The 11,373-nt window shown below is 33.9% G+C and overlaps 1 protein-coding gene across 1 annotated transcript in view; it reads right to left on the bottom strand.

Moving 5' to 3' along the window:
• Positions 1-1,217: 1,217 nt before the first annotated feature.
• Trub1 (TruB pseudouridine synthase family member 1) overlaps positions 1,218-11,373 on the bottom strand; it is a 31,283-nt gene continuing 21,127 nt past the window's right edge. The window contains exons 5-8 of the mRNA XM_046450258.2: positions 8,697-8,769; positions 6,909-7,048; positions 4,656-4,712; positions 1,218-3,912 (exon numbers count right to left, since the gene is read on the bottom strand). Coding sequence (XP_046306214.1) covers positions 3,653-3,912; positions 4,656-4,712; positions 6,909-7,048; positions 8,697-8,769 — 530 coding nt within the window. The 3' untranslated portion in view covers positions 1,218-3,652. The remainder of the gene's footprint in view (positions 3,913-4,655; positions 4,713-6,908; positions 7,049-8,696; positions 8,770-11,373) is intronic.

The following is an 11,373-nucleotide window of genomic DNA, read 5'->3' as shown; positions in this document are numbered from 1 at the left end:
TGACTGATTTGAGTGCCATGTAACAAGTGTTTGACAATGACATAAAATGAACCAGCAGGGCAAACTAGTGCTGCTCACACACACCTTAAAGAAAGAAAATTTCAATACAATCCTATTTAAATTTTAAGTACAAGGCTAATATGACGACTTCAGAGCCTAAACTTCATACTTATTATCCTCTATTTAATAAATGTCTTAACATTATAGAGTGCTTTTGAATCACATCTTCTATTTTATACCTCAAAAGGTCAACTGTTTGCTTTCTTTGAAAACAGAACAATCCACCACCTAATTGAACCTCTATACGTCCATTGTAAATCCAATACAAATTTCAAACTGGTCAGAGTCATAAGATGTACTGAAGACCTGACATAAAGCACTCTTAGCAGAATCATTTCTGATGATGAGCCAGTGGCTTGTCTTGATTCAAGTATTTGAGAGGAAAAGATCTGGTCAGTATAAGACACTGTGAGTTTAGCTCTTACTCACATTTCTCAATCTTGAATTTATCGACAGCAGATTTCTATTATTTTAATGCTCAAGGATTTAAAGATTTTTTTTTTAGTTATAGATGGACACAATACCTTAATTTTATTTATTTATTTTTATGTGGTGCTGAGGATCGAACCCAGTGCCTCTCGTGTGCAAGACAAGTGCTCTACCACTGAGCTAAAACCCCAGCCTTAGGGCTTAGGGATTTTAAGACCTCAAATAAAATAATTCTAAAGCCACTGTGTTGGTCTTAGGTTAGGACAATATTTTTCAGTAATATAAAAGGCTTAAAGTGTCCAAAATGTAGTGATTTGGTATATTCCAGGTTAAGACATTTTTAAGAATTTCTAATTTATCTTTTGCTTATAAGAAAAATAACTGTATTATGGTATGAAGCCTTAGGCCTGAAATATATGAGACATAAATACTTCTTTAATATTTTTGATTAAAATGGTGGTGGGGAGAGAGCTGGTACTTAAATTCCAGACTGGATGAATCTTGAATTTTTCAGAGCATCTCTATTAGTTTTAGCTACTTGTGAGAGTTACAAGAATATTTTAAAGTTTCAGTATAATTTAACCCTTCATGCGATAAAAGAGAATGAATTCATAAAATAATTCATTCTAGCAAATCTAGACAGCAAAATGAAAAAAAAGCCTTAAGGTTTACAAAAGTCATGATAAACATTTTTATCAAGCATTTACTGCACAAATAACTCATACAGATCAAGAAACCATTAAGACATTTATTTATCTAGATGTCCAAAGTATGCAGGTAATCACACAAAAGCAATTAAGAGAAACTTTGATTTTTCTCTTATTAAGTAACAACAGCACATAAAAATCCCAACACAAATGGGACACTGTGAGGTGTAACAATTCTGGGAATACAATAAGGCAACATAAAACATAAAAGTCAAATAATTTCACTGAATAATCCCACTCGGAGAATTTATCCTCATAAAACAAAACAATTCAAGTATTTTGTCATAGGAAAATGATTCAAACAAATTATGAGTAGGTAGGAATATGATTACAATAATCACTATCAAAACTAAATATGAATAATATCAAATAAAAATTGTCAATAAAAAACTATAGGTGCCTGCTGGACATGGTGGTCACAGTGATGTCAACTACTCAAGAGGCTGAGGCAGGAGGATCACAAGTTCAAGGACAGCCTAGGCAACTTAGCGAGACTCTGTCTCAAAATAAAAACTAAAAAGGGCTGGGGGTATAGCTCAGTGGAGGAGGGCCCCTGTGTTTAATCCCCAGTACCAGTTTTTTTTTTTTTTTAAGTCATATAAGACTAATTATCTGAACAAAAAGGAAAAAATAGTATTATAAAAATCAAACTTTGAAAGTTAGTGCATTAGGATGGTAAGGACTAGAGGTAATTTTTCTATTTGGGAAAATTTTCTTCAATGTTTTCAATATAAAAGAAAAGGACTGGCTATCATTTTTAGAAGTTATTTCCTTCTCAAATAATCTTGACATTTTCCTAATCAGTAAATTGTACATGTCAATTTTTAAGATGGGAAAAAAAAAAAAAGCAGAACTACCTCATCCATATTCTAAAACTGAAACATTCCCCAACTTGGACTTTGGCAACGAATGAAAATATATTGCAACCTATGCCACTCTTAACAGGCAGAGGTAGCCACTGCCACCTTTGGTTGACACAAATTGTAGAGTACTACAAATGAATAAGTAAAATAATAAATTTTCAATTTATAAATTTATGTGTTTGTCATTTTATGGTAATGCAGCAAGGTATCAGTATGCTCAGTTTTTGGTCTCATACTAAGAATTAGTTTTAATATTTTCATTTCAAATGTTGCCAATATGCTGAAGATGCTCTACTGAAGCACCTAACTTTGTATATTAACCACAAATAGATAAACCACAAATAAAATAACTTTAAATTTAAATGTTAAAATGCTGAGTTGCAAGCAGGCAACCACCTTTAAAGGTAATCAATAAAAATCCCAAAACTCAAATTTTATGAAATTTAAAATTTTCCTTTTGAAATTATATTTGTGTAAATGAAGAGGAAATTAAACATTTCTGCATATCAGTTGCATAATACATTACATTCTCAACAAAATTATGAAGGATGCATTTCATAAAATTTACAATTTTATAATTTTCAAAATTATGGGAAAGAGGGATTTGTAACTTTCCAGCTATTTGAACAAAAACATTTTAGAATCACTACTTTTAAGTATTTGGAGCAGAAGGGATCAGCTGGAAGCACAGGACAGCTACCTCCAAGTCTATAAACTTCACTATAAAGAGCAAACCACTGAAGAAACGAGAGAGAGAGAGAGAGAGAGAGAGAGAGAGAGAGAAATAAAAGTTAAAGATCAGAGAAAACCTTAACTTAAGATACAGTCTGTAGTTTAAATTTTTAAAATTATGTTACTTAGTAATTTGGCACAAAGTAGTTGATTGGGTTGATGAAATCAAAAAAAAAGCACACAGCTGCACAAAGCTATTGGAGGAGGAGCTGTCTTGGACTCTAACAGAAGAGAAATTAATTCAATATTAGTCTTTTATTTACATATTGTAAGTGGTAGCAGCAATGATTGGTTCATTTACAAATATTTATTATAAAACTTTATTCATTTCTAAGATCTGAACACACACAGCAAATACTAGGTGAGTACAGTCTTTTTAAGGAAATGTTTTTTAATAACAAACTCTCCAAAGGCAAGAAGGAGTTCAGTAATGGCCATTTCAAACAGAGTTAGAGAAGTCTTAAACAATGAAGCCACATGGAAATCCAAATAAAATCAAAATCACATTTAATGATGCTACTCAGACACGTAGCTCATAAATCTTTGCTTAGAAAATCAGTTCAGCTTTTTCATAGAAAAAGGCTGAAGAAATCAAACACACCATCAATATCCTGATTCCAATCAAATTCATATTTTAATATAAAAATATCTTAAAAGAATTGAACAAGTGCAACTCCATTCATAATGTATAGTAAATAAATTGTAGGCTATAGAAACTAAATGATGGTCATTTTTATTCATGCAAAAAAAAAAAAAAAGAAGTTAGAAGAATCGGTTGTCCCTTGCACGTAGCTTGTCATTCTGCATCTACACACAGGATTCAAATGTCAACCAGGAAATGATGATATTCTCAGGACAACTTCAGAATGTCTTATTAACATCATCTTCCCCCTTTGTCTCATTTAGAGTCATATATTCACAGCTCAAAACCTGCTCATTAGACTCTTCGGGTTTTGATTTTTTAAGTGTCAGCTCTGCTGGCAGAAGAGACGAGCAATGCTCAAGAGACTGTGCAACGTCATCAATTGTCCATTTGTCCTCAGGGAGGGCATGTTCTTCTAGTGTAAATGGCCCCTGTTTGGTTCGGGTAAGCTCTAGTACATTGGCACAGGAAGAGAGCTCTACAGCAACAAAAGGTGAAAATTCCATAAGATGAGTGTTTCAGTATTTCACAATCTATAATCTTTCAAATGACAAAAGAACTTGACTCAAACCTCTCAAAACCATCCCAAAAGCTGAACTGTAAGTAAACCAGTAAGAGCCAAGACCCCTAAGATAAACAAATAATTAAGTAGCAAAACAATATAATAACTCATGAACTGTCTACAAAAAACTGGCACATATTTATTTTTATTCAATTCATGAAGCAACCTCATGAGGTCAATTTTACCCTTACTTTGCACAGGAGATATACTAGTCTAGTGTTGTAACTGCCGGGAAATAGCAGAGCCAGAATCACAACTTCCTGGTGGTTTGTGAGACTATGGTTTCCAGGATTTTTTTTTTTTTTAATGTGATTTGCATCAATAAATATAACTTTTAGGAGGATATGTCTTTTTTTTTTTCTGATATCTACTTGGAGTTAAAATGTTTTGTACTTAAAAAAACATTGGCTCTTGCATTCATTGCTCCTGCCTTCATCTGCCATTCCTTTCTCTTCCTGTCCCATCACAAGTCCCTCACTATAGCTGCAGAGGATGGTAATTCCATGCTAGAAACTGACAATGCTCCCAAGGCTGAAAGCAGTAAGAGCTCAGTTCCACAGGCCACTACTCAGAAATATGAAAAATAGAAAATTCCCTCTTCCCATCAAAAAGGAATATTACTCTCTAAATGATAATTCATAATTCATTTTTCTGCTTACCTTTGCCAATGTCACTGACCAAGCTTCTGATATAAAAACCTCCTCCACATTCAACATCTGGAATGTTAACAGTGACATGGTAAATTGCTAACCTCCTATGAAATCCACTTTACATAGAAATGATGCCCCTAAACAAGTGTAAAAAATGCACTATGCAAACCATTGAGTGATAAAATATTTATGTGCTGAAACATAAATTATTCATCCTGCAGCATATGTGTTTGTGAGATTGAAAAGTCAAAGTGTGGAGAAAGCAAACAGCAGAAACTCATGAACACATTTTAAATTAACTGGCGAGTCATACCCCTTTAATACCTCAGCCTTGTTCCCTTAATAGGTTTTAAATAGTTAGAAATCTCAGTTTTGCTGTCATGAAATACAGACATTAAAAATACTTTCAGATACATGAACCTTGTTCATTTATTAGGTTTTAAATGGTTAGAAATATCAGCTTTGCTCCCATGAGCTGTAGATATTTAAAACCTTTTAGATATGTAAGTTCAAAAAAATATAACCAACAAATCAAGCAACAAAGAAATCTTTCACAATGATAAGGATCATGTTTGTGTACTATAGTATACACAGAAAGCTCAGGATATATAAATGTTATTTTTGAAATATTTTTGAAAAAAATCACAACATAACTTGAAATTACACAAAGTCCTAGGACTGACTGATTATCTAATCAGCTTGTTAGCATAGCATTTACAAGTTCATTGGTGGGAGAGCAGGGGTTTGCTTCATTTCATTATCATCAAGATATACCAAAAAGAGCTGCCGCATTTCCACACAAAAGGACTACATTCTTGCTGTCTCTAATCTCAAGGAAGGAATACAGCCATCAGTGAAATTAATAAAAATTCCCCACCTGGAGATTTTAATTATTCTTCTTTCTTTCCCCCCATGAACTAATGGTTGGGGACACTGATAAAATTCAAAGGAGCACCAGGATGGAATCGAGGTGTGCTGACATTTTTTGCATTATATCTGACTTCGGTGAAAGACAACTCTTTGGTCTACTGCAGTCTCGAGTCAAAGAAATAAGGCATTTATGACATATGAAGTCAGAAAAATAGGAATTTTCTTATTTTTGTAAACAATACTCACTCTGCCAGGCCAGCTGTTGCATTTTCAGTGAATGGAGCAAAATACTTTTCAGTGTGATTTTTTTTTTTCATTATTTGTCAATTTACAATCAAGGTACTTAAGAAAATGAGTTTCTTTAACTATATAATATCACATTCTGCAGAAACCTAATACACATTAAATAATAATGCCAGTGACGAAAAGCAACAAAGTTTAGGAATAATGGTTTTGGAAAGTTATTTCTAAAAGGAATCCTAACTATATGAAATTAATGGTGGGATCAATGTCAGAGAGCTTGAGCATCAAGAACTACACCTCCTGATACTTCACAGCTCTTAGGTGCTCAAGACTTTACCTACAACTTGCTGCAGCCAGGAAGCACATACAATTTCTAAACAACAAAAACTAGCTTTATAGTTTATTTCAAATATGAATTATATATTCAAATTGATGGCCTGAATTAAAATGTGACAATGTTGTCAAAGATACATTCTGCCTTATCTGTTTCTTCCATATTTTCAGGATCTTTAGTAGTAACTTACAGGAAACAAAGGGGGGGGGGAGGGATGAGTCCATTCTTAAAATTTGTTTTTGTCCAAAAGCTAAAAATATTTTATTAAAGGATAAAATTCTTTAATAAAGAATTTTTTTCTTTATTAAAGGATATTAAGAGGACAAATTAACATCTATTCTAAAACCAAATGTATCAGTAGTAGTCAAAAATGGAAAGAAAAGCATTCCATAAGATAAAAATTTTAAGTCTAAAACATTAAAGATATATACTGTTTTCTCCATAGAGAGCTTTTTCTTTTTACAGTACTGGGGATGAAACCCAGGGCCTTGGACATGCTAGGCAGTGCTCTACACTGAGCCACGTCCCCAGACCTTCTCCGGAGGGATGGATCTAAGGTATGCTACTTCCAATTTAATAGCAAGATGACATCCTATAACATGAAAAACTCAGCCTACTGAAAAAGACATTTCTGAACCTCCATACATGGAGCTTGAGGTATCTCATTAAATGTGTAACCAAATCACAACCTTTCATAAATTCAAAATTTAAGAAGAATCTCCAAAAACATAGGGAACCATTAGAATTATTCAACAGCAACTAAATATAAATAAAGGTACAGTAAATACAAATGATTTCAGATTTCTCCATCTTACCTAATGTGAAAAATGGTGGCTGGAAATTTTGAAGGGAGATACTGTATACAGTTACTGGCCTGGCAGGTTTTGCTTCTACTACTTCACCTCTCTTCATTAAAGTTGAAAGTCTCTGTCCATCTTTCTTTAGTGCAGAATAACTTACAAGATAAGAGAGGGAGAGAGGGAGGGAATAAGAGAGGACGATCTGAGGGAGATTGAGAGAGAATGAGAGATGGTAATTCCATATGATGGCATGAAAAGAAAGAATATCTAGCAGCCCTTTAAAGTGAAAAGCCCTTCTAAAACTTGAACTGGTTTTTCTTCCAACCCACTCCAAAATGTTTTCAGGGATAAAGCTCCTAAATATCTTAGAGGCTAATTTGAGCCCATTCTGGCATTCAATGAGCCCTTCTTTAACGATCTTCCTGGAGATGGGCTACTCATACATTCCCTTCCCTAGTCTCTTTCTATGTCAAGGGCACAAGGAACTCAGTAGTAGCCTCTGGTCATAATGATCTCAGCTAAATTTCCTTGAAATAATTTCTACTATAATAAATTTCACTTTATATTAAAGTTATCAGTGTTTCTAAAAAGCTTATAAGCATAAACTCTACTTCATATATTTTAGCTCTGTGTAATAAAATTTTATTAGGTCACAAAATCCTTGGATAGTCAGAGCAAAGAAAATCTAAAATGGTCCTTATAAGTTTAATTCAGTTTAACAATGGCCTAAGTTAATTTTTATTCAGGCCTTACTAAAATTTTTAAAGTTTTACATTTGAGGAAATATATGAAAAAACATTTTTCCATAGGTAGTTCAACATTCTTAAAAAGAGGGAAAAAAAGAGTTAAAAATGCAATATGAATACAAAATTCTAAAATAACTCTTAGTAACTTATCCTGACTTAACATCAGCCATTAAAAAAAAAAAAAAAGTGATTTGCCTGAAATGGTCACATGCGCACAAATATGGTTAAGTGGTGTTATGGTTTTAACATCTATGACTCTTCCAAATTTAAAAGTTGAAATCCTAAGTACCAATATTATGGTATTAGGAAGCAGGACCTTTTGGTTGGTGATTAGATCACAGAGCATAGCCCTCCCAGAAGGGGTCACTGCCTTTACCAAAGAGGCCCCAGATGGCTGTCTTGCCCCTTCAGTGTGAGAACACAGTAAGAAGGCACTGGCTATGAGAAAGTTGGCCCTCACCAACAACTGAACCAGGAGTCCCTTATCTTGAACTTCTCAGCATCCAAAATTGTGAGAAATAATTTCTGCTGTTTCTAAGCTATAGTTTATATCTTGTTATAGCGACCTGAATGAACCGAGTGGTAAAGCAAAATATTTATATTTTTAATATAACTCTCATCTGTTCCATTTGTCATAGAGAAAAATTCTAGGCCCCAAAGGAATGGGCCTAACTTCTGAGAGGCAGTGCATATTAGGACATATTAGCACAACTCTGATGCTCTCAGCACGGTCCTTCATGGTAACTTCTGGGAAAGTAACATCTCTGAGCAGCAGAACTGCCTTGATATCTATAGACAGAATTGGAAAAGCTGATAAAAACACAAACAGCCCAGATGCTAGACTGTGGAACACCCAAGGACAGGAGACCACGCCACACTACCTCCTAGACAGAGCTTCACGTGAGTCTAAATCTGGCTCACCTTTACACGATCATTCCCTATGGCAGATTTAAAATCTGCCTTGCCATATAACAAAAGGAATCCCATTCTAGTTTAGAGTGATGTTAAGCAGTGGAAAGTAATTTAAACATTTAATCAAATCAATAATTGAACTCACAGAGGGGGTACTTGCATTATTGTCCCAGTAAATTTCTGTAGTATGCCTTCAATATCTTCTTGTGTTATTTTATCTGCCAAAAATGAACAACAACAAAAAAGTGACACTAAAACAATCACAGAAATACATGCACTATTTTTACAGCACCAACAGCTCTGAATTCTTTTAAAAATTTTTTCCAACTAAGCATATTAAAATGTATTTCTTATAGATCAAATTCTACCTGGTTGAGAAGAATAAAATATGTGTTAATGAGATAAAATGGATAGAAAATCTCATATTGTTCTTTGTTAAGATTAAATTTCCATTGCTTCAATTTTTTTTTTCTTCAATAAAAATGGCCCAATCATCATGTATGCACTTTGCTGGTTCTGACTGTGGCCTGTAGGAGACATGAGAAAAATGCACATTAGCTATAGTAACGGTCCTGTGGTGATCAATAATGGGGTGATCAGAAAGCAGGCAGAAAAGTAATGTCTATCAATTATTTTCTAAGTTTCTAGACATCAAATATTGTAAAAACTTAATGTGAGACAGAAGATTATAAAATATTATCCACATTCTAAGTTTTACCTGAGAAGAGTTTAGTTACATAAGGTTAAAAACTGAAAACTATGATATATAAATTGAATATCTGGAATTTTCATACCTACAGATGGTTCATTATACATATTTCATATTCAGTAATAAACTAAATTTTAGAAATATTCTATAACTTGTTTAAGTCATAGTTAATGGAAAGAAACTATGGTGCTTTACAATTTTGCAGGACATTTATTTAAACTTTTTTTCTGGTATATGTCTATTTGATTTTAATTGAACAATATTAAACAAAAATTAATTAGTGTGAATTTTTTTTTTTTTTTTTTTAGTCAGGAATTGAACCCAGAGGGGCTTACCCACTGAGTCACATCCCCACCCCTTTTTATTTTTCATTTTGAGACATGAGTCTTGCTAAGCTGCTTAGGGCCGCACTAAATTGGTGAGGCTGGCTTTGAACTTGCAATCCTTCTACCTCAGCCTCCTGAGCCACTGGAATTAACAGGCATGCCGCAGCACATCTGGAAATTAGTGCACTTTTAATTATAGTTCTAACACCATGTTAAAAATCAAATGATAACATGGAATACTGTGTTCAGACTGTAGCAACAACCCAGGAGGACAGTCTTAATTAACCTCTGTATGACCTTGAACCTTAAAAACTAAACACAAACAAAACACTAGAATCTACTAGACTCAAACAGATGATGAAAAGCAACAGAACTCAAAAGTACTTCCCCAAAGCTGGGCCTGGTAGTACATGCCTATAATACCAACAACTTGGGAAGCTGAGGCAGGAGGGTTGCCAGTCTGAGGATAGCTCTAACCTCTAGCAACTCCAAAATCACAGATCTCAGATGTAAGTCCTGTTCATACTGTTTCTCCAACAGATGTGTCTCATAATATGGGTGAGGATTTGTCCACAAAAAAATTTTACTCTGCTGCAATATTAAGACATAATTACTGGTGGCAAAACTTAGTTATGCAAATCTATAATTTTCAAACTTGACAGCTAATGGAACAACTGTGCAGGTGCCCACCCAAAGGAATGCCATTGCTGATAAAACTGCAGTAGTTCATAACGTAGCCCCTCATTTTAAAAACAAGACCAAACTGCTGTCTGCTTCTGCTAGCTGAGCTCTTCACTGACATTCCTGCAAATGTGTACTCCTTTGTCCCGCTTCAGCGGCTCTCTTTCACTGATTTCCCCCACGCAAGATGACAAGATGTGCTCTTTCTCATTCTACTTCTACCACATTGTCTCCTCCTCTGTGCTCACATTTCAGGCATTTATGGTGTGTGCTGTTCATTCTATAATTAATCATGCACAATTTTTAACAATATTTTAAGGTATTATCTCACCAATAAAATTCTGAGCCTTTCAAAGGCAAAGACAGTTTCTCTTCTTAGATAACATTCATTATTAAGATGGTGCTCAAGACATTCTTGCTGAAATTTAATTTGCTAAAAAATAATAGAATCTCAAGGTTGAAGGACATTTAAAAGTCACTGAGGCCAATCATTCATCTGATGTTTGAATTGTCAGACAAAAAGCTTACCTAGCGAGTTATAATAAAAGCTAACCTTGCGATACATGGCTAGAGAATAAAGCATGCTGGCTACATCTAAAACATGATATTAGTCCTATAACAACTGTTCCTATAAGAATAACATCTCTACTTCGAGAAGATTTAAAAAGAAATGCAAAATAAAAACTCCTACAGCAACAAGATCCAATAACTAGCCAAAAGATGTATATTTGGTAAAAGAAGACTGATATGACCAAAGTGTCATAGGACTTGAATAATTATTCTTTGTTCAGTAAATTAAAAAGCCATCAATGTGACAGCATTCATTTGAAATAACTTTTTTTTTGAGAGAGAGAATTTTTAATATTTATTTATTTATTTTTTAGTTTTCATCGGACACAACATCTTTGTATGTGGTGCTGAGGATCGAACCCAGGCCGCACGCATGCCAGGCGAGCGTGCTACTGCTTGAGCCACATCCCCAGCCCCTTGAAATAACTTTTAAAATCATTCTCATAAAATTAACATATATGAGATCATGTAATAAATCATAATTTGCTTAAAATTTACTGGCTTTTTCAGTGAACTTACAACATAATAGTTGATGC

This window comes from Marmota monax, unplaced genomic scaffold (assembly GCF_021218885.2).
Source record: "Marmota monax isolate L192 unplaced genomic scaffold, Marmota_monax_Labrador192_F-V1.1 WCK01_AAM20220418_F8-fsc00004, whole genome shotgun sequence".
NCBI classification, from domain to species: domain Eukaryota; kingdom Metazoa; phylum Chordata; class Mammalia; order Rodentia; family Sciuridae; genus Marmota; species Marmota monax.
The sequence above is the reverse complement of the archived record's forward strand: the minus strand, read 5'-3'. Positions and strand labels throughout refer to the sequence as shown.